The sequence below is a fragment of the Pleuronectes platessa genome, chromosome 20, assembly GCF_947347685.1.
Source record: "Pleuronectes platessa chromosome 20, fPlePla1.1, whole genome shotgun sequence".
NCBI classification, from domain to species: domain Eukaryota; kingdom Metazoa; phylum Chordata; class Actinopteri; order Pleuronectiformes; family Pleuronectidae; genus Pleuronectes; species Pleuronectes platessa.
In genome coordinates this window covers 7,458,687-7,481,005 of record NC_070645.1, presented here as the reverse complement: position 1 = coordinate 7,481,005, position 22,319 = coordinate 7,458,687, and the positions used below count along the sequence as shown (strand labels likewise).

At 43.0% G+C, this 22,319-nt stretch overlaps 2 protein-coding genes across 3 annotated transcripts in view; both read left to right on the top strand.

Annotated features, from left to right (window-relative positions):
* The first annotated feature begins 148 nt into the window (after nucleotides 1-148).
* On the top strand, nucleotides 149-4,222 carry myd88 (MYD88 innate immune signal transduction adaptor). Its single transcript, XM_053412106.1, has 5 exons — nucleotides 149-606; nucleotides 1,676-1,798; nucleotides 2,869-3,046; nucleotides 3,225-3,316; nucleotides 3,401-4,222. Exons 1-5 carry the CDS (start codon nucleotides 297-299, stop codon nucleotides 3,553-3,555), a joined length of 858 nt encoding a protein of 285 aa, XP_053268081.1. The 5' UTR covers nucleotides 149-296; the 3' UTR covers nucleotides 3,556-4,222.
* A 404-nt stretch (nucleotides 4,223-4,626) lies between these two features.
* oxsr1b (oxidative stress responsive kinase 1b) overlaps nucleotides 4,627-22,319 on the top strand; it is a 36,879-nt gene continuing 19,186 nt past the window's right edge. The window contains exons 1-3 of one of the 2 annotated variants that reach the window (XM_053412297.1): nucleotides 4,627-5,218; nucleotides 14,218-14,330; nucleotides 19,154-19,262. In XM_053412297.1, coding sequence (XP_053268272.1) covers nucleotides 5,149-5,218; nucleotides 14,218-14,330; nucleotides 19,154-19,262 — 292 coding nt within the window. In that variant the 5' untranslated portion in view covers nucleotides 4,627-5,148. The remainder of the gene's footprint in view (nucleotides 5,219-14,217; nucleotides 14,331-19,153; nucleotides 19,263-22,319) is intronic. The other variant, XM_053412298.1, reaches the window with a different exon arrangement.

The window sequence follows — 22,319 nt, the reverse complement described above, 5'->3', positions numbered from 1 at the left end:
CTCTATTATCGTACATTTCGGTGAGTTTCCACTCGTCTGATCTCTGTCTTGATACCACTGTTGAGTGGGGGGTGTGCTCTAGTCGAAGAGCTCTGTTAGAAACCTTAAAAACAAAGTTACAAGTCCCATCTCCTCCCACGTGTGACGCGCTTTTACGCGCAGGCTGTGCTTGACATCACTTCCTGGTGCTGTTGTCAGGTAGACCCAGCACCACTGAAGAAACTTTCCTCCTGCCGACGACTATGACAACTTTTAACTTATTCTAACTATCACAACACACCACCGCCACCTCCACCATGGCCTGTGCGGACTCGGACGTGGACCTGGAGACGGCTCCTCTCACGGCGCTGAACGTGAAGGTGAGGACCCGGCTGGGGCTCTTCCTGAACCCGAGGAACACCGTGGCCCCGGACTGGACGGCGCTGGCGGAGGAGGCCGGCTTCACCTACCTGGAGATCAAGAACTTCGAGGGGCGTCGGAACCCCACGGCGGTGGTGCTGGACGAGTGGACGGCCCGCGCCACGGACGCCACGGTGGGGAAGCTGCTGGTCATCCTGGAGAAGCTGGAGAGGAACGACATCCTGGAGGATCTGCGCTGCGCCATCGGTGACTTACAGCTCATGTGGAAACTCATTTTACTCGCACACTTGCATAGTACACACTGTATAGTCATAATGTATATGTAGACATGTATAGATTTCGGGTATTTCCGGCTCATGTTCAGTCCTCGTACTTCCCGGAAATGAGTCACATGCCTCAATCATCTTCACACTCGATATATCAGAATATTATAATCTATTAAGTAACAGAAAACCAATTTTTTTTTCCACTTAGGGTTGACTGATATGACCAAAGAAACATATAATGATGAGTACTCATGCAAACTCTTTTAAACCGTTGTCCAGTGTTTACTTTCATATTATCCGTTTTTTTTTTTTTTTACATTGCGCAATAACAAAACAAGTGGAGACAAACAGTCAAAAGGACATTTGACGGGGGGGGGGGGGGGGGGGGGGTACAAGATGTGTACTGCATAACATTGTACTAATATATATATACACATCTACATACGTTCATAGATGTTTTCACATTGTGAAGGCAGACTGAAATTGAAAAATAAGGGTATTTCAATTTTCACTTGTAGAACACCTTGTAATTGTAAAAAGGTGAAAGGTGCTATAGAAATAAAGTAAATGATTTTTTAATAAGGGCCTTGACACCATTAAGGGAAAAAGTACTGAAAAAGAACGAAACCAGAGAAGCCGATTCAATAACTACATTAAACAAATAAACCTTGTTTTTCAAAGATTTAGATACAAAACGAGCAAACTTAAAAGCATTAAGATTAAACGACCATTCGATGCTGTCATCAGGGAACAAACCTCTAATGTAATATCAGGCTCTTTATTTACTCATCATAATTAGGGCAATGCAGAGGGACATGTGATTCCTTCTCAACCTCTCTGAACTCACACAGCCTGCTGTCCTCAGGGATGTTTTTAACCTTGAGGGCCAGAGAAAGGACACTTTACTCCTCTTTCTCCATCAATGTCCATCCATAAGAGTTCTTGATTTGACAACACAATAACATGATGTCTTTTAACCTTGTTTTTCTTCAAATGTATTAATATGTTTGTGCACATGCCCCGTATTGACCCACTCCCTCTTGTTCCAGTGGAGGATGTCAGGAGGTACCGTGAGAAGGAGGCTGAACGCCCGCTCCAGGTTCCTGAGGTCGACAGCTGCGTCCCTCGCACCCCTGACAGAATTGGCCTCACCCTGGAGGACGACCCCGACGGTCAGTATCTGTGTATAAGCTATACTACTTTATAATCTTTTAAAATGCTACAAATAGAACACACAGTCAATGGTTAAACACATATACACACGTCAGGTACCCATCATAGCATCATCATTTCCATCTGGTCAGACGACAAGCAGTGGTGGAAATAACTGAATTGTTGTAAATACAGTTTTAAGTCAAATTTGAAGGTACTTGTATGCAGCTTAATGCACCTACTACACTACACTTAAGAGTAATATTGTACTTTTTTTTACATTACTACAGTTATCTGACAGCTTTAGTCAAATTTCAGTGTAGGATTTCACAACTTCTAAATATGATATTTTTAAAGATTAATATATAAACTACTTCACAGTAGCTGCACCCTGAATCTGCTTTCATGCAGATGAATCTGTACTATATGAGCTGTGAATTGACGTCTTTCTGCATTACAGCAACCTTCATTATTAACATAACAGAGTAAATGTGCATGACAGTTTTAACACTTGAACAAAAAGGATCAAATGTAGATTATAATGAATTTATTAGCTTGGAGTTGAAGCTCAGCTGTGATATACTACTTGTAAGTGACTGTGCAGTTAGCCGTTGTCCGTTCAATACCAAGAAAATAAGATTAACGTTCATAAATAGATGTCAGCTGAAACAAGTGAAAAGAGGAACATTCAATACCTATAATTAGTGTTCAGGTTTTTCAGAATACGTCTTTCTGTGAGGATTCCCATGCTACCTGCTGTTTCTATGTGATGCTTTTACAATAGCTGGTCTATTTGCTTGACATAGAGAAAGCAGCATGGTCTTTTCTATGTTAAGTTTCGTACAGGAAAGGCTCCAACTCTAATCCGACAGGTCATCTGAAGCTCTGATCACACATCCGCACCACTGCAGCGCTGCATCTCCCTGCCCCCTCTGGTTGTTTCCATATGATTCTATTTTATTACTGTGACAGAGATTGAATCTTTGGAATAACATTTTTTCGACATGTGTAGGTGTTGTTGTCTTGAGTTGTGTAACTCTGACCTTTTAAGGGATTAAACCAAACTTAAATGACACTGACCTGGTTCCAGGTGTGCCCGAGCTGTTTGATGCCTTCATCTGCTACTGCCAGAGCGACATTGAATTTGTCCACGAGATGATCCGTGAGCTGGAGCAGACCGACTGCAAGCTGAAACTGTGTGTGTTCGACAGAGACGTGCTGCCGGGCTCCTGCGTTTGGAGCATCACGAGTGAACTCATTGAGAAGAGGTGGGTTGGACGCACATGCCGACCATGTCCAGGTCCATTTGGCTTTTAACTTTAATTTGAACTAGAAAAACTGTATTAAAAAAAACAACACGGGCACAAGAGGCCGGATCTGGTCCTGTTTTCCGGCACTAACATGAGATACTTTAACTGATCATAATGTATGTGACCGTGTGTGCAGGTGTAAGAGGATGGTGGTGGTGATTTCTGATGAATACCTCAACAGTGATGCCTGTGACTTTCAGACAAAGTTTGCTCTCAGCCTCTGTCCAGGTAAGATGAGTTGTTGTCGGCTCCATCCTGCTTTTGCATATATATAAATGTGGAAATAACTTTTCCTTTGTTTCCCCCCCACAGGAGCCCAAAGGAAACGACTTATCCCGGTGCTGTACAAGTCAATGAAGAAGCCGTTCCCCAGCATCTTACGCTTCCTCACCGTGTGCGACTACACCCGGCCCTGCACTCAGGCCTGGTTCTGGGTACGACTGGCCAAAGCTCTCGCTCAGCCATAACCACGGCGAAGGCTGCCGACTGTGTTTGAATGTGGCTTCTTATGCCGTCAAAAAGGTTGATGTCAGACATTGGTAAAACATTACAGGTTCAAGTGTGCGCTGCTGCTGCTGCTTGTGATCCACGTCCTGTCAGCATGTGAAACCCGCCTGTAATTTCCTGTGTGCAAAATAGTTCATTGCGTCACTCATGGTGCACGAGGATATAAAATATCAGCAAAGTTCTCCGAGAGCACAAAGCACACAGCCATTATTATGATGTTAGAGATTGTGCCTGCCTGCCACTAATTTGGATGTATGCAAGTTGTAATGGTGAGGAGGATGTGTTTATATTTAGGGCTGTATGTTCGAAACACGGTGTAAACTCTCGTGGCCCCGGCCGCTTCCTCTTATGAGTTAACCTTGAGATGGGATTAAAGCATAAAGAGGAAGACATGTTGTGATGTGATATTTCCCCCGTGTGCAGTTCCACTGACTCCAGCCTCTCTCTCTCTGCCACTTTCTCCCTCACCGTGATGCCTTGACTGTTGTACTTTTTTATATTGTTCAGAATCATATTATTGAGATTTGTTATATTTTATTTAAAAAAAAATACATTTAATGCCACTTTTCAAGGACATTGGTCATGAATGATTGAATCAGTGAATAAAAGCAGAGCAGTTCCTGTGGATCTCCAGTGTGTGTCGTGATTGTTTAAGTCTTGAGTGTAATAAAATCCACCGCCAGAGGTGTCGCTAATTGAATGCTGAGGAGAAACGCACTACTACAATTAACACGCGATCATCCAATCACAGAGCGGTATGTGTGGTGCTGTCCAATCAGAAGACAGGATGCCCTTGGACTGCAACACACCCCTTTCCACCCGATGTCACTTTTGGGATAATGTTGCCCCAAGTCTTTGTCTGCTAGGCAACATTTCTATCGTGACAAATGAGAAATAAGACTAAATAATATGATTATTGTCTTTATATAAAAACAGGGGAGCGCGTGTCGTGTAAAGCTGCGGGAAAAAGGTCGGTCTTACTACCCCGTGAGGATAACTGATACCTGCCAGTCAAGACTTAGGGCACAGGTACTGTCACCAATGACAGTCCGCCATTGAAGGTGTGGCGGAACTCAAGGGTTTGATTCGTTTTGTCTCAATTAAAAAACCCAATTTTAAAGTACCAGAGTTCATTAATAACATAATAGTGTGTGAAAGCATTAACAGAAGTAAAGGCAGGTTTGTGCCTCGCAACGCTTCAATCGGCACGGCTCGTTTCTGTGCGTTTTAGCGCTGCTTTATCCTGCTCCTCGTTAGCTGCAAGCTAACGTCAGAAGCAGCTCCCTCCAGTGGCTTCCGGAGCTCACGCTGTCCCCGCTCAACATGTCCGCCGGGAGGGTCCACATTCGCTCGGCAGGAATGCGGTAGGCGGGGCCGCTCGACTGGTGTCAAACTTTGGGAATGACAGGAGCTCTGCGGGATTCGCGAAGAAGGGGAAGTGTCGCCCCGCTCGGTCCCGTCTGGATTACTTCGACTTCTCCCTCCGCCCTGCGTCCGGATCCAGCAGCTCTCCGCAGATAGCGCGGCCTCCCCCCGCAGCGCATCCCTCAGCCATGTCGGAGGACGCGAGCCCCCAGCCCTGGTCCATCAACAAAGATGACTACGAGCTACACGAGGTGATTGGTATGTGATCGTTAGCCTGTTTAGCTCAACGTGTGTGTTTGCGTGTGGTTCGGGAGTGTGCATGTGGCTACAACATGGAGGTTTATTTTACCGCAGCTACTAGCGTGAGGTGCGATGTATTTCAAGTTAACAACTAGGGAGCAGGAGGCATCTTCTCTCCGCTGAGCTGCGTTGGATTCGTCTCGTTCGGCAACTTGGAAAATCCCACCCGGGCGGTGTTGTGACTTGCACTCAGTTGTAGAACCGGTTACTCCGTCCACCGGGGCCGTGCCGGAGACGTAATCGAGCGCTTACGGCATTACTGACTGGTTAGGCTCGGACTATTTTCTGGAGAAGAAGCAGTGAACAGACAACTCTATACTTTCTCACGTGTGCTTTCTAACCAAGTCTAATATGTGGAACTTCATTACAAGAATATTCATTTGATCTTTAAAAAATACGCTAGTGTCAATATTTTAAACATAAAGTGACACCACATACAGCTTGTTCTCAAAGTTAGCTCATGTTTAAGGAGTACTTTGCATTGAGCCATGTAACATTACTGCAGGAAAACGCAAATGTTATTATTAGATTTGTATTGTGCGCGTCCACGCCCATTTCCAGTTAAATCACACTAGATATTCAAGAACATGTTTTTCCAAAACAGCGGTGTCACCATGGCAGGGTTCAGAGATCATATCCCTTAGTGTTAACGAATGAATCAATTTATCTATCTAGAGGATAAACCGATATTATGGTGCATTTAATAAAATAATAAACCTAATTTATTGAATCAATACTACTTTATTCAACCTTGTATAGGACTGAACTTGCATGCTGATTGCTTTTGGGGTTATATGACTTTTTGAATCTCAAGGATCTTTATCTCAGGATTTCTCCGCTTTCTATGTGACATGAGGCATATTGCACATTTCCTCTTTGGGATCAAACCGTGGTGAGTCCTGATAATGTCTCATTGACCGGCCCCGAGGACTGACAGCTCTCTACTTGTGACATTCTGAAGCGTCCCAGCCCACAAATAGCCGATCCCCGTACTACCTTGGGCTGATTTTTTTGTCGAGGAAGGAGCAGCAGAATAAGAAGGAGTGTGTAAACGTATAATCAGAGTATTGTCCTCTCAAATCACTTAGTTTGTGCCTCTGGTTTAGTTTACCCAAGTGGTGCGTGCTCCCTCTACAGTGAATCTGTGTGTTTATAGAGGCCCCATTCTTGGGGCCCTAAATTAACCTTTTGGTGTATTTTTAAAAGACTCAAATTTAACTTTGACCCATTTCTACATTTCTCCTCGCTTACTTGGAAAAGTTGAACAGGGGCACCCCACAAGATAACGCCCTGCAATCGGGCGTACACGCAGAGATAAAGCCCCTCTTGTGCAGCAGATGGCTTTACCTACGCGGTCTGTGACACAAATTGTCAAAATAGGTTTTAAAAACTGGTCAGCCTATTTCAAGGCTGGACCGCAACATTACTTACTTGCTAACTTGGGGTTAGGGAAAGGATCACGATCATCAACTTAGCTTTGGAAATGAGTTGTGTAGTTAGCTGAGTTTCTTTCCTCCTGATTTTATAAATTACTTTAAATCGCTGTCCTCATGTGTGAGCCTGTGTCCCTCGAGTCCTCAGGAACAAAGAAACCTATTTGGCATCTGCTTCGGTTAAACCTTGCCTTCAGTCTTGCAGAGCTTTATCCTTTCCTTCGCCCTCTCAGACAGAATTTGCTTGACTATCATATTTTTAGCTGACTTAAAAAGTTTAAAATTAAGTCGCTGCAATCTCATCATTCAGGCCCTTTTTAAAATGCAGTAAATTAACAATTAAGAGCTTTTCTTTCTTATCATGTAGACTGGTCATCACACTAAGTTTCCTTCAGGCTTCACATTTGCCTGTAGAACATGTTTAACGTGTAAAACATAGCAAAGAATTAACTTTTTTTTGGAAAAGCACATCATATATACAAATCCCTCAATAAGGAGGAGATGACAACTTGAACGACTAAAGAAATTGCTCGAGGTTTAAAGTCAGCAGTGTTTGGTCAGATTTTGGATTGCATATGGTTGACGTTGCACAATCAGCAGGGTGTGCTCTTGTGGTGTTTATTCAGGGAGGTGGGGGGGTTAACACAAACCCAATTATAACAGCTTACTGCTCTAAGACTTTTAATTTAAATCTGTCTGATGTGCAGCAGTTAAAAATGCATTGTGCTGCTCTTTAGACTTTCAGTGTTACTGATATTTTAACTGCTTTATGACATCACTGATGGAATCAGAAGAGTGGATCGTACCAAATCAGTAATTTCCCTCACCATCAGTTAATATTTCATTACCACATACAGTACAGGACATGCACACAGGTTCCTAGAAGGTTGTATAAGCAAGGAGACCCTCCTCTTTTCTCAGCGTGGGGGAGATACCATATACGCTGTTTCATTCTGCAGCTCCCCTGCTCCACTGGAAGGCTGGTGTGGAGAGGATGACCCTGTATACCCAGCATGTCCAGCAAAGCTATTGTTTTGGTAACTTCCCGAGGGAAAGAGGACTTGTTATTACATGGTTCACACCCACTCTTTTCGTCCCAGTAAGCATCGGATGATTCTGGACAGAGCCCATTATATAAAAAAGAAAGTACAGCTCTCTCAGATTTTGGATCATTCGTGTTGGCACATCTGGACTGGAAAGTTTCTGCTCCCACTGTTTGTAACCACTGGCAACCATGTTTCCTCCCTGTTTCTTGTCCCTTAGATGGTTATAGAATACGTCAGTATGATCATCTTTGAGGAAACAGGAGACAAGCCTTAGGCCAATATTTGTGTAATTTAATGTCAACTTCAATGTTTGGGCCTCGTTCATCTTCAGAATATTACATCCTGTGAAACTTTGGGGGTGGGGGGGGGAGACTAAGAGGCACCGGCTGTCGGTGCGATTGCTAGTCATGTGTTACATTTCTCATTGTACCTTTGAATAATGTGTGGAATGTGAGCAAGGTATGCAGAGGAAATGTAATAACAGATGAGTGACGTCAGGCTGCAAACTGGCCTGGTGAGGACAGGAAAGACAAACTGAGAGCCGCTGCCGCGCCGCTGGTCACAGCTCATGACGGAGGACATTGCACACAGTAACCTGCTCCACTGAGAAGTTAACTCAAGGCCAAGCTAATCTAATCTGAAATATTATTACGCACTACGTACACCCGGAACAGTGAATGTTCTGTCTTGATCTCGCGGAGGGCTTTTCATCAGCTTACAGGCTAAAGGCATGCCCTTGCTTTTGAATAGGAGCTTGGAACACTTAAGTCTGCTGTGAAGACAAAGTACCATTCGTGCATGTCCCATTCTCTCACTTCAAGGTTCCAGTATACTACTTCTACAATTTCCCAAGATTGACTTGTTTGGAGGAAACATGCTTACAGAAAACACCAGCTACCTTTTACAAAGATCATGATTGTTTTGTCAATATTTTCCCCCAAGTTGTTTTACGCCATCTTGCATCTTTTAAATTTTTTCACCACCAAGCAGAGACCTTTACGTCTACAGCGGGAGCCGATTGTTGCACACTCAGCACCGTTAAAGTAAATGTAAGGTCGGTTAATAAGGTAAAACTAAGCCATATTTAAACACAAAATACTGTGTGAAATCGACCCTAACAGCTGAATCAGGACAGTGAACGCATGACTTTGTATTTATGAGAACTTATAAGGAGTACTAATAGCTCTTGGGTAATTGCGCGTATAATTCTAGATGTTAATTACTGGAAACAACATTTTATTACTTGCAATTTGTCTTTTTTAAGTAAAGTTTGTCTTTTAGCTGTATGTGTTGCAGGCATTCTTTTTTTAATGAAGATATTTCTGAAACGTTAACAACATAATCAAAAAGAAAATGGAAGAAAAGAAATCAAACATGAAAACAAATGAAGATCGGCAGACCGACACAGTCTATGTGGCTCTGTCCTTCGCCCCTGTCATCACGCCACATTTTCAGCTGGATCATCTTCATTGGATTTTGCCTAATGTGGTAACTCAATATATAGATTGGATTTAGCCATGCACATCTCAAACAAGCTAAATGTTGTTGTGCCTCTGGAAATAGAAAAGGTCAGCAGAGGAAGTTTGTAGTTCTCTTTTTTCTTTTGTTTTTAATTTGGATGGTTAAACACTTGTTTGTGTTTGACTCCTTCACTTCAAAAACACACACACACACACACACACACACACACCTATCACTTGATATGCATCCTTTATGCCGTGCCAGACTGTTTAGCAGATTAGATGTTGGCCTGAGGTTTTCAAAGCCCTGGCAATGCTTTCCATTTGTGAGAACGTCTGTTTCTGTGCTTCCTCTCACTCAGACAAAGAGGATGGTGGTGATGTTATCTCTGAGAATGATAGAGATGCGACTCTGTGTCGCTTTTTTTATTAACATCGGCCATTTGTTGCGACTTAAGCCTGTTAATGCCTTCATAGTGAGGTCTGCATTGTGGCCGGCGTCATCGACATGCGATGACAGGAATGGGGCTGTGTGCATCATTGTATAATTACTCCCTACACAGCTGTGATTGGAGCCTCAAAGGCCTGTTGAAGTATTGGAATAATCATGTAACTGGATACAAACAATATAGACGGTAGTTTTTTTTTGTGCAGAGAAACCTTGTGCTGAGCTTGGAAGGAAGTCTATATTAACTCAAGGTCCCAGCTGGCTGCAAGATTGAGCCTCTACAGGTCCAAATGACTCACAGAGCCTCTGTGCCCTGTGACCCTGCCTTCTGAAAACCCCCAATCATCCTAATTTTCCGACCTCTCCACCCACACACACTCGCACACAAACAAGAACACATGCTTTCTAGCGTGTCCATCAACCCATGACGACTGTATGTTTGTTTTTGTGGAAGAATTTACACTCCAACATGTAGAGGGCAACTGGCCCCCTGTGGAGCTGAACTCCAGCATCACTGCTGAGACTCCAGAGGTGCGTTTGGTATCGGCGGTGGTGCAGGTCTGAGGGAGCCTCGAGATCTATTTACTGCCCTGTTCAGCCCCTTAGTTTTGAGCAACAGCTGAATGAGCCATGATTACTTGGATGCTGGAGAATTGAGCGAGGCCAACCACACATTATCAGAGGTTGCCATTCATAACATGGCACCCATTACAGCAGTTAGAAGGCTTTTGCATGTACGCCGATTAAAGTGACCCCTGACTATCTGTAAATTGCAGGAAATTACAAGGAAATTGCAATTTTATTGGACTATTTTAAAGAGCGAGAGTTTATGGTTAATCTCAGTCTCACCTATATTGAATTGGTTTACACAGCCTGAGTATATAATTATCTCGAATGAAAATATTTAAATAAAAACCGGTCACATCTACTGGGAAAGCTTTTCTTTCTTAATTAAAATCAGTGTTTTTTTTTTTTCCTCTTCTTCAATATAGCCCCGTTGTTTAAACCTCCATACACTGCAGGCTCAAGGAAAACCCCAAACAATGAGCACTTTGTTAATATTTGGGCATAGCTAAGATGAGGGCATGGGAGGTAAGGAAAAGCTTACTGGAGGGTGGACCGACTCAGCGCTCACACTTTTCTCTCACTGACGCCTGTTGCCAGAGGAGAATGTGCTCGCAGCATTGCTCTGATTCACGGATACACCAGAGATCTCAGCGAAACAGCCATGTGTGCGTGTGCATGGTGGTAAATGAGAGCTCTGGGGGTTTGTGACTTGACCTCTCGCAATGCAGGAGCAACAGGCGTATACAGTGCCTTGCATAAGTATTCACCCCCTTTGGACTTTTCTACATTTTGTCATGGTATAACCACAGATTAAAATGTATTTCATCGTGAGTTTATGTAATGGACCAACACAAAATAGTGCATCATTTGGAAGTGGGGGGAAATATTACATGGATTTCACAATTATTTACAAATAAAAATCTGAAAAGTGTTGAGTGCATATGTATTCACCCCCTTTACTGTGAAACCCCTAACAAAGATCTGGTGCGACCAATTGCATTCACAAGTCACATTTGCAAGTCACATAATAAGTAAATAGGGTCCACCTGTCTGCAATTTAATCTCAGTATAAATACACCTGTTCTGTGACGGACTCAGAGTTTGTTGGAGATCATTACTGAACAAACAGCATCATGAAGACCAAGGAGCTCACCAAACAGGTCAGGGATAAAGTTGTGGAGAAATATGAAGCAGGGTTAGGTTATAAAAAAATATCCAGAGCTTTGAACATCTCTCTGAGCACCATAAAATCCATCATAAGAAAATGGAAAGAATATGGCACAACCGCAAACCTACCAAGAGGAGGCCGTCCACCCAAACTGAAGAGTCGGACAAGGAGAAAATTAATCAGAGAAGCAACCAGGAGGCCCATGGTTACTCTGGAGGAGTTGCAGAGATCCACAGCTGAGGTGGGAGAATCTGTCCACAGGACAACTATTAGTCGTCTACTCCACAAATCTGGCCCTTATGGAAGAGTGGCAAGAAGAAAGCCATTGTTGAAAGGGATCCATAAAAAATCCCGTTTGGAGTTTGCCAGAAGCCATGTGGGAGACACAGCAAACATGTGGAAGAAGGTGCTCTGGTCAGATGAGACCAAAATTGAACTTTTTGGCCTCAATGCAAAACGCTATGTGTGGCGAAAACCCAACACTGCCCATCACCCTGAGCACACCATCCCAACAGTGAAACATGGTGGTGGTAGCATCATGCTGTGGGGATGCTTCTCTTCAGCAGGTACAGGGAAACTGGTCAGAATAGAGGGAAAGATGGATGGAGCCAAATACAGGGAAATCCTTGAAGAAAATCTGATGCAGTCTGCAAAAGACTTGAGACTGGGGCGGAGGTTCATCTTCCAGCAGGACAATGAGCCTTAACATACAGCCAGAGCTACAAAGGAATGGTTTGGATTAAAGAATGTTAATGTCTTAAAATGGCCCAGTCAAAGCCCAGACCTCAATCCAATAGAGAATCTATGGCAAGACTTGAAGATTGCGGTTCACAGACGGTCTCCATCCAATCTGACTGAGCTTCATCTTTTTTGCCAAGAAGAATGGACAAACCTTTCCATCTCTAGATGTGCAAAGCTGGTAGAGACATACCCCAAAAGACTTGCAGCTGTAATTGCAGCGAAAGGGGGTTCTACCAAGTATTGACACAGGGGGGTGAATACTTATGCACCCAACAGATGTCAACTTTTTTGTTCTCATTATTGTTTGTGTCACAATAAAATTTATTTTGCACCTCCAAAGTACTATGCATGTTTTGTTGATCAAACGGGAAAAAGTTTATTTAAGTCTATTTGAATTCCAGTTAGTAACAGTACATAATGGGAAAAAGTCCAAGGGGGGTGAATACTTATGCAAGGCACTGTACCTCCTTTACAAGGGAAGGATTTTACAAGCTTTTACTCAGGCTTTTACTCAGGCTACCACGTTTCCCCACAACTGTGTGTATGCACAGCAGTCATGTGAAATTCTGGATAGCATCTCAATTCTGCTCATTACAATCACAAAACTTTAAAGGTGTGTCGTTGAGCTCAAAATGAAGACCAACATTGAAAATAGGTGTGGTTGGACCCATGAGTACTTTGTGCACATATAATATTTTAGTAATGACGACTGAATAACCTGCTCATGGAGCGGGTGTCGTAGTTTGTGAGAAACCATTTTGTAATATCACACCTTCTTAATAGAGATTAACCTTAAGCTGTTAGGCTTAAGCGTTAATCAGAGTGTTCGCTGGTGTTTGCTAGTAAATCAAAATTTTTGATGAGATGGTTTAAACTAGCTTTGACTTCCAACTGTTGCTGATCAACTCATCTCTATGCTCTGCAAAGTCTTAAAAACATGGAAAATGAGACTGATTTACAGCTTCCAGGTATTAAAAAGTTCATAAAATGCACATTAGGAAAATAATTGAACAGTAACACTATTCAGTTCTGTATATTCCAATAATTGTATTTATAAATCCTACAAATTATCCTTTAATTTGATTTTTTATTACTATTTTTCACACTCGTCTTTTAGATCGTCTTTAGGGCCAAACCATTTTTGAAACTTTGCATATATTACCTCTGTTAATATCATCTTAGTTTAAGAGCTCCTGACGTTTGTTTTGTTGAATGATTGCAAGTACTCAATAGTTGACGAAACAAATATCAAATCAGCCAACATCAAATTGTGAATATGCCAAAGATATGAGATCCAAAAGCCAGTATTTCAACAAGCGGATTTATAATTGATGGAACAGATAAATAAGCTCCACCAAAGAGAAATCAGATAAATTGTTCAAGCCGAACTCCGTTTAACCTTCTTGATCTCTGGGGGATTGTTAGGTAATGGATAAAAGCTTGATTTGTGATGCTGCAGTAGCCATGATTGTTTGGGTGAAGAAAAGGGTCAAGGAACGGACGTATGATTGAAAGAAGCCCGAGGATGAGAATAAAGCGTGAAATGAATGAGTTCAATGTGCCAAAGTTGGGTTCTTCACTGGCAGAGAAGTTTTTCATGTCGTGAAATGACTAAAGCCGTTTTCACACAAACTCTGCATAATACCCAAACAATTGGTTTTGGTAATTTTCCAGAGTTTTCTTTTCACCGAAAGAGAAAACAGCAGGAGATTTTCCGGGTCAGACGCGTTCACAACAACAAAAATAATTCAGAAATTTACACTGAAAGCTCTTGAATCTCATCGTCTCTCTGAGTCAACATCTTCTACTTGTAAGGGAATGCGTTTTCATCCTGAGATATTATTGTAGTTCTGTTACAGTTTTGTCAACGCGCCAACTCGCTCGCGGAGGATTTTCCAGACATTTCCTGCTGTTTTCTCTCACGGACTCATTCTCCAAAGGCTGGAAGGCAAAACGGACATTTGCTTTCCTGCATACAAACCTTCTGGATTATTTCCGGAGAATGACCGTTGCTTAGTGCATCTCTGAAAGCAGAATAACATTTTTAAATTGAATGATAATTAATGTGATATTGTGTTGTTTGTCTGTTTTTAGGGAGTGGAGCCACGGCGGTGGTCCAAGCAGCCTACTGTTTACCACGCAAAGAGAAGGTGGCCATCAAACGTATCAACCTCGAGAAGTGCCAGACCAGCATGGACGAACTCCTGGTAAGACTCACAACAAAGTAAACTATTTGTGTAACATGCAATACACTAGTACTTTTGTGACCTTGTTACTTCTCCTGTTTGATGAAAGGGAGCTAGTGGGTAAGAGCATGATATTTCACTTAGGGCTTTGTCTCCGTGGGCTGAGAGTGTGGACGGAGTCATTTCCACCTCTGCTTTTCATTACTGGTTACCAGTTCGGAGCCCTCCTCCAACGTTCCCTGTCACTTCCAACACTATTCTGGTTGTACTTTGAAGGAAGCCTACTGCCAGCACACTATTCGACCTCAGTGGGACATCTTCCTCTGGGCTGTATGGTGTCTTTATGCCCTCAATGCAATCTTGCGCTGCAGCTCAGCACATCATTTACTGTATGACGTGGTCTTTACGATTTTTGGAAGGATTATATCAAGCTCCCCTGCTCACAGATGATCATGTGCTCGTTTGTAACTCGTGTTCTGGCTTTGTAGATGGCACTGTTTGTCACATACGATATGTATTTATCAACCCTTCTTTGTTTCTTGATGCTTTTAGGTTTTTATAGTATAAATGGGGAAAGAAAGATGTCACATTACCTGGCTTAGTCAAAATCCTGTTAAAGCTCTGGCTGTCACTAACCATTTTGTAACTTCATACTGGTCTGACGCAGAGAAAGAACTTGTTATTAACTTTGACCAGAAGCCTGATTTATGACTTATCCAGTCATCCCCTCGAGATCTCATCCAAAAATCAGTGAAATAAATATTGTTCAGCCTATATGTCTGCATGGAAGATCATGGCTAGAGATTACTGTCCGGTTTCTCACTACTCACTGGCAATACTAAACCGGGGAGGAACCCCTCCCCACGGCTTTTGGAGGATGAATCAGGGGAATGCTGCTCCCGGATTCTCGGAGCAGGCGGTCACATGGAATACAGTGAGGTCGGATTTCCTGCCTGTGCATACCCCCCCCCCTCTGCTGAATACCCAGTTAAATGATGTGGAAGCATTAAATTGAACCCAGATTGCTTCTCCAAAGAAGAGGCTCTAAAGGAGGGTGTCGCAAGATTTCAAAGAGGCCTGGTAGTCTTTAACTTGACCTGTGAAATTCTTTGGTGTCAGAAAGCAGTAATCTGTCACGTCTCCGTGTGTAGGGGGTGTGTTGTAGTTAGTGCGGACACAACAGTTGGACAGCTTTGAGTGTCACAGCTACTGCTTATGATTGTATTTCTGTTTCGTAATGTCTGGTAAACAGTAAGAACCCATTTTGAGATATGTAAAAGATGTCTGAGGTCAAATGTTATTTTGTTGCACAGAAAGTGATTCAGAGGTATATGTGTCCTGAGCATTAAGATCATCCTTTAGTAATTTTCCCCATCAACTGCAGATCGGCAGCTTCTCTTTTCTTCTGTAGTTTTGAGCGTTCGTGCGTGTGTGTGCGTGTGTGCGCACATGCTGCGGTGACATTGGGTCATAGTGAGTGTGTGTGTGAGGCTCTGAGTAACTGATAGTGACGTCACACTGCTTCTATAGTGGCTTCTCTGTGTCTCTGCCATCAGTGTGATCCTGTGGCACCAGTTTGTGACCCAGCACTGTATTCATTTCGTGACAATAGGTCATTTATTTATTTTTTCTTTTGCTCAGTTTCAAGGTCCTCAGACTTTCCGAATACTGAGATGATCAGGCCTAATATAGAAAAATGCAACTGGCAGGGACTGGTCTATTTCCTGGAGAACCTATAACTAAGTCTTTTAGGCTTAACCGAGTCGAAAGATTTAGAGCACGGCTTTGATTCTGCTTGTGTCACTGTACATTTATAGACCCATAGCAAGATATGCAATCAGTTTCAGTTCTTTTTATGAAAAGAGCAACACACTTATTACTCATGTCACAGTTGAATGACTTTACTGAGCTCTCTGTAAAAACGGGAGCTTGAGTTGTCATGACGGGGAGAAATCCGTCAGAGTGTGCTGACTCAATAAACCAATGTGATTTCCATTAGGGAGTGAAAAACAGTTTTATTAGATGTGTGGATGGAGGGAATGCACGGGCGGTCTGATGGTCTGATGTTATTTATTTGAATAATTGGCCGCCTGTCTGCCTGCTGGTGCTCCAAAAAGAATATGGAGCAGAGCCATATTTTCACTTAATGCATCTTCTGCCAAAGGCTGTGACTTTTTGACACATATTGTAAAACTGGTCTGTTCATATAATGACTTAAACGTTGACATTTTGACACAAATATATAATTTACTTGTGACTTAAAAGATATCTCGTCAGTTTATAACTAATAAACTGACCATGCGTGGTTCTTCATTCTGAAATCTCCTCTAGCAGATGGCTTACAGCTATCTCAAAATATACTATGCTAATACTGTGCAGCTCCTGTAGCACAGATGGTCATTATCACAGTGCTTTTGACAAAAATGTTCTACACAGGTTACCTTGTATGCAGATTCGTTGTTTTGTGCTGCAGTTGGTTTGGTGTTTGGTGGCAGAGAGATTTTTTTTTTTGGCATCTTTTCACAAGGCTCTAAGTCTGGTGAAAGTGTCCTGTGTCTGTGTCCATTTCACTTCACTTAGTTTCAAGGACTGGTTGGATGAGCATTCTCTCTAGATAAAGATCACTATGCATTACAACTGATCTTAAGACTGAGGAAGTATTTTACATATCTGTGTCACATGCCTGACTCCGAAGCTCATGCAGGAGAAGCTAAAGTGAGTACATGCATGATGCTCCCTTTACCGGAATGAGCCTGAATCCGAGCCTTTACAGAAAGAGTGTTGTCATGCACACATACTTAAAACATTGGGATTTGTTTTTCACTCAGCATTGACATGTCCTGCAAAAATATTTCATTAAGTGAAAGGTTACACAGATAGAATCAATAGGAATGTGAGGGTTTCTTTGCTGAAGCATAGGTTTACAGTGACCTATCCCCACAACAAAGAGTCTCTCTGAGTCTCACATTGTCTGCTGGAAAAGATGTGAAAACCTGCCAACTGCCGGAGCACGATATCCTCCCTGTTATCCCATTGTTTTTCTTTTCTGGGGTTACCCTGGCCCACGGAGCTGTGGTGACCTGCCTCTTCCACTGTGCTGAGAGCAGAGCGGGAGCGAGAGGAGGAGGGGGTGTTAGGCTCCACTGAAGCCAGTTAGCAGCCAACAGGCTGTATCATTATTGTTCACCCTCAGCCTGTAGTATCCAGAGAAAGAATGATAGTGGAGACAACCCACAGCGCTCGCCGTCTGGCCCGACAGACTGGAAGTTATTAGGCTGCTTAATGATTAAAGAACAGCAGCGTGGCATTCGGGCTCACTTGTTGGATTGTGAACAGTACAACCTTGTCCTCTGACTCACGCTCTGCACTATATGATTCTCCTCTTTTGATTTGTCTTCATCCAAACAGGTCTGTGCCCATCATGGTCTAATGAGTTTGTTTAATGCACCGCCTGCACCCGCCCTTATTGTGTCAACTGCTTTTTACTGGTATCTTGATGTCACCTGCCTCCTCAAGCCTTTCTTGGCTGAGACATGCTCTGAAAGGCAGGCGCTCCATAGTGATGACTCTGCAGCTTATTCACACTGCTGCTAATGCACTTTGTGTCAGCTAAGCGTTTATGCTGATGGGACATCAGGCTTCGGTTGCTCACTGTTTGACCCACAAGCATCTATTGATCGATGTCTTTAACAAATGTTTTCCACTCCAATGTTGAGGTTCCTCAGTTGACAGGCTTGTGGTGCACCTGCCATGGTGGAACACTGTCAGTGGATGTATTGAATAACACGTGGAAATTTGGGGGAATATGACGCTTAGTGAAATTTTTGGTGAAAGCCACAAACAGCCGATAGGGTCAATATCAATTTAATCACTGCAATGCTGTGCATCCAATACAGAGACTGACGGGGGATCATCTTCCTGTAATACTCACAATTAAGAAGTGGGAAAGAATATTTTTGCTGAAAGATTTAATTAAATGATTAACTACAGAATAACCCATCTCTTTGTTTTCTGTTTTATGAGGGTTTTCTTAACAAGTACGGAGATGCTGTGCCTTAATATGTCGCTGTAGTAACCAGTTCCGTTATTTGTCAAATATTCAAGTGCAGAAACCGAAGGAAAACATCTGAGAATCTGTGGTTCCGTTCCCGAAGGCAGCCAGATTTTCTTTTTCTCAGGAAGCTTGTCTGTCCTCAAATGACTGTGTGACGGTGTTGAATAGATGCATTTGAATTCTGTGCCAACATTACCTCAGCTCTCCTGCTCGCCAAGCACACAAACACACACAGACACACACACACATAGAAAGGGTATTTTACGACTGTATAAAGGGTACTCTCTGTTTTCTGCGTACTTGACAGGAAATGTATTTGTCCATTTCATTTCGGACTGTTGACGTCATTAAGATCTTAAGTATCTCAAAAAAATTCAAAAATGTTGCAGCATCAAACACATATTTATTCTTATTTGTTGTGACTGCATTCAGTTTCTATTTTCCAAGCGTTACTTTATTTTCCCTTTTTGCAGGGACTAATGAGAATATCTAGTAGGCACTGTCAGTCTTGATTAAAATTTTTTATTGTGTGTTTAATGGCTCATGTCATTGCTGCCGAGCTTTTTAACAGCTCAAAACATGCACGTTTGTGCTGCTTCAGAGGCTAGTGGATAATAAAAATGGTTAAGAATAATGGATTGGCTGGGATTTGAAACTTCAACCCATTTCCATTCAATTAGAAGGTTTAATCAGTTTAATGACAAATACAGCATGTCTGTCATCTAAGTTCTTTGTACTGTTCTGACTAATTGGATTTAACCTGTGTCTTTCATGCTCTCTCCTCCAACAGAAAGAGATTCAGGCCATGAGCCAGTGCCACCACCCCAACATCGTGTCTTACTACACCTCGTTTGTGGTAAAGGATGAACTGTGGCTGGTCATGAAGCTGCTCAGTGGTGGTAAGTGCATAATGTATATTATATAAAGGTTGTCTTGTTCCTATTAATACACTGATCTTCAACCAATCAGTCTGAATATCTTGATCCTGGACCGATCACGTGAAGTATGATTTGATTTGGAGTATCATGTATTTCTAGGTCATATCATGGGGGACAGATTTTTAGGCAGTGCCCCTCGTGATAGGAGAGGGGCAGTGGGAAGTGCTTCTTGCTGTCGGTGATGTTAAGTGTGATTGTAGGGAATACAACAGCACTGATCCTCCCTGTGTCCTGTGTGAGCTGCAGCTCTTTCCGGTCTTTAACTTAGTACTGTGCAGGAGCTAATGACAGGGCAGAGGTAATAACAGCCCACAGGCTGGCATCATGGCATCCATCTGGTAGCGCTGCAATTAACTAGTGAGAGGAGCACGAAGAAGAGGAGGCCACCATGGAGAGAGAGACCTCAAATATGCAACGAGTCCATCTGACTCTGATTCTTTTGTTTGATTTAATTGCACGGTATGGTATTAAAATGCATTATCAAGCTACAGTAAATTATATTTGTAGTTCTGCATCGAAACAAACAATATGTACATAAGGCAAGAAGCAGCGGTCTCATGATAAATAAAGACATCTTTATGAGACTAATGGTTATTTGTTTACAGAGGCAGAAAATCATCCTTCTCCTGACCATCCTGCTTTCAGTTCCACACACTTAATTATACAAGAGCAAGTGTACACAGATACATCCACACACTTGACATTTACTGTCTGGATTTTACCCTCACTGATTCCTCTCAGGGCCTCTGTGTAAACAGCGTCCCACTGTAACGGATAGTGCCCAGGTGGCATGCCTGGCTCCCCCCGATACACTGGACATGAGCTGCTTGGCAGCCGCCTTGCAGCTGGGCTCAGGGCACAGTGCCCGCCTAGTGACGCTTGAGCAGGCGACCAGTGTCACAGCAGGAGCAAACACAACTCAAGATGGCCCCTCTTGTCCCCCTTATCCGAGGGTAACAGAGGGACTTGATGTTGGGTTTTATTGTGTGGACTAATTAAATGATTGCCACGGTGACGTCTACCATGGAGATGGAGCTCAAATGAGGTCAGGTTTATGAACCATCACTACGCAGGACAGAGTGTACCAGCCAGAAGAAGCTTCCGTCTGCTTTCCTGGTTCGATGAAGTGTAAGAAATCCTCCACACTTCTGCTCTCGAGAGACCGATTACAGCTCCACAGTTAATGTGACGGAGCCCTGACATGTTAATGTATCGATCGGTTTTAAGCGCCAACTTTAGAGTAGAGTACATTTCTATAGCTTTTATTCCTAATGGAGAAGAAGTTTACTACACAGTACTTATGCTGCATCACATATAGCATTAATTTGCACCGGATGCATTTAATTTGGACCTATCCAAGACTTTATAGATAGCGGTAGATGAGCCGGAAGGTAAAGCTTTTGATTTACGTTCATTATCGACATGTACCAGCCCTCACCGATCGGCCTTATCACTGTGGGTAGTTGCCAAATGAATAATATTGCGTATACAAGTGGCGGATATTAGTCTCCTCCTCCTCGTTTACAAGTGATTGTGAGTCAAGTAGTGTGTCTTGGGTACCACATAGTCCTGTTCTTAGTACAGCAGTTTTTTTTTCTTTGTTATGTGTTTTTCACCCAGATAAGTATGACTAAAAATGTCTCCTCTTCGTCTCTCTGGCAAATCCAGTCTAGGCTAAACCTGTCGAGCTGAGTTCTGAGCTCCGTACGCTTTAGGCACAGGGCTTTTCAGGAAATTCCCGTTCTGAGTGTGACATGTGAACAACTGTTTCATCAGAGCGCTGCATAACCTGTCACCGCCTCAAAGACCTCTAGTGAAACCAAGAGGCAGTGAATGAGTCATGCCAAAGCAAGCAGAGGAATGTATTACCAGGAGATTCATGCAAGGCCCTAAAATCTCTGCTGCAGAGCTCAATCGAATGCCACTGGATTTTACAGGTTTAGAGCCATTTGATTTGTCACATCATGATGTGGCCCTCAGCTATTGACAAAATGCTGACAGGAAGCCTTTATGGTGACTCAAGGTTAATACAAGGAAAATCCAACATGCAAAATTACCTTTTGTTCACTTCTGTAATATAATGTTTTCTCCCTTTAGTAAATTATTTTACTCATAGATATTTTTTGATAGACTCTTCCCTCTGGTCGAGACAACAATCCTCTCTTCCTGCACCACCAATGACTAGTCACCGCCACTCCCCTGCCCCACCCTCCCTCTCACCCCTCCAACTTTGCTTGGCATTCCCCTTCGTCCTTTAGCACAGTTGGCAGCAGCTCTCGTCACCTTCACGCACTTCCCCCTCCTCCCTGCTCCCCACTTTGCTCTCTGATCCTCTCCCTTGGTCTCAAACCTCCTGCTCTGACCACGAGAGTGGAAAGACTTTGAAGGTGAGGTCGCTGGATGAAGCACAGTTGAGTTCAAATTCCTGCCTCTTGAACCCATGACCGTTTTAATGAGAAATCTTGAGAAGTTTGCCTAATAGTATACATAACCAAAATTATGATTCTACATTTTTGTGGGTACTTGCATGCTCTCCAGCACAATACAGTTGAGTACTAATGTATTCCCTATGATTTGTATCTAGTTTCCCCCACCGAGGGCTCGGACTAGCACCGCACAAACCAGGCCAACAGGTGTCATTTGTCTCGGAAGCTGTAGTCTTTCCTATCCAAAGTGAACTTTGGGATTGTTAACCTGTCAATCAGTGTCAGCCCGATGAAACAACCTAATGAGCCATGAAGAGTTCAATCAGATTAATTTGAATGGGGCTGACAAGGTTGACATTTAGTGATCCTCCAAAGTCTGCACCATAGTGCGGGTGTGTGTGTGTATGAGTGTGTGTGTGTGTGCGCATACTCTTGGGGATCCTTTTCCCTCAGTGCCCCCTCATCTTAAAGGAGACGTGTCATGGTATGATCTGAAGGAGTTAGTTGAGAAGATAGATACAACTCTCATATCTGTATGATCTGTGTTATGCCCCTGGTCTTTGGGAAACCTGGACATAACATTCACTCGGCC

Excerpts from the sequence above, each read along its gene's own strand:
- myd88 (XM_053412106.1), top strand. The coding sequence starts at position 297 with ATGGCCTGTGCGGACTCGGACGTGGACCTGGAGACGGCTCCTCTCACG. Across the intron at positions 607-1,675 it reads GGATCTGCGCTGCGCCATCG|TGGAGGATGTCAGGAGGTAC; the intron begins GTGACTTACAGC and ends CTCTTGTTCCAG. Across the intron at positions 1,799-2,868 it reads CCTGGAGGACGACCCCGACG|GTGTGCCCGAGCTGTTTGAT; the intron begins GTCAGTATCTGT and ends ACCTGGTTCCAG.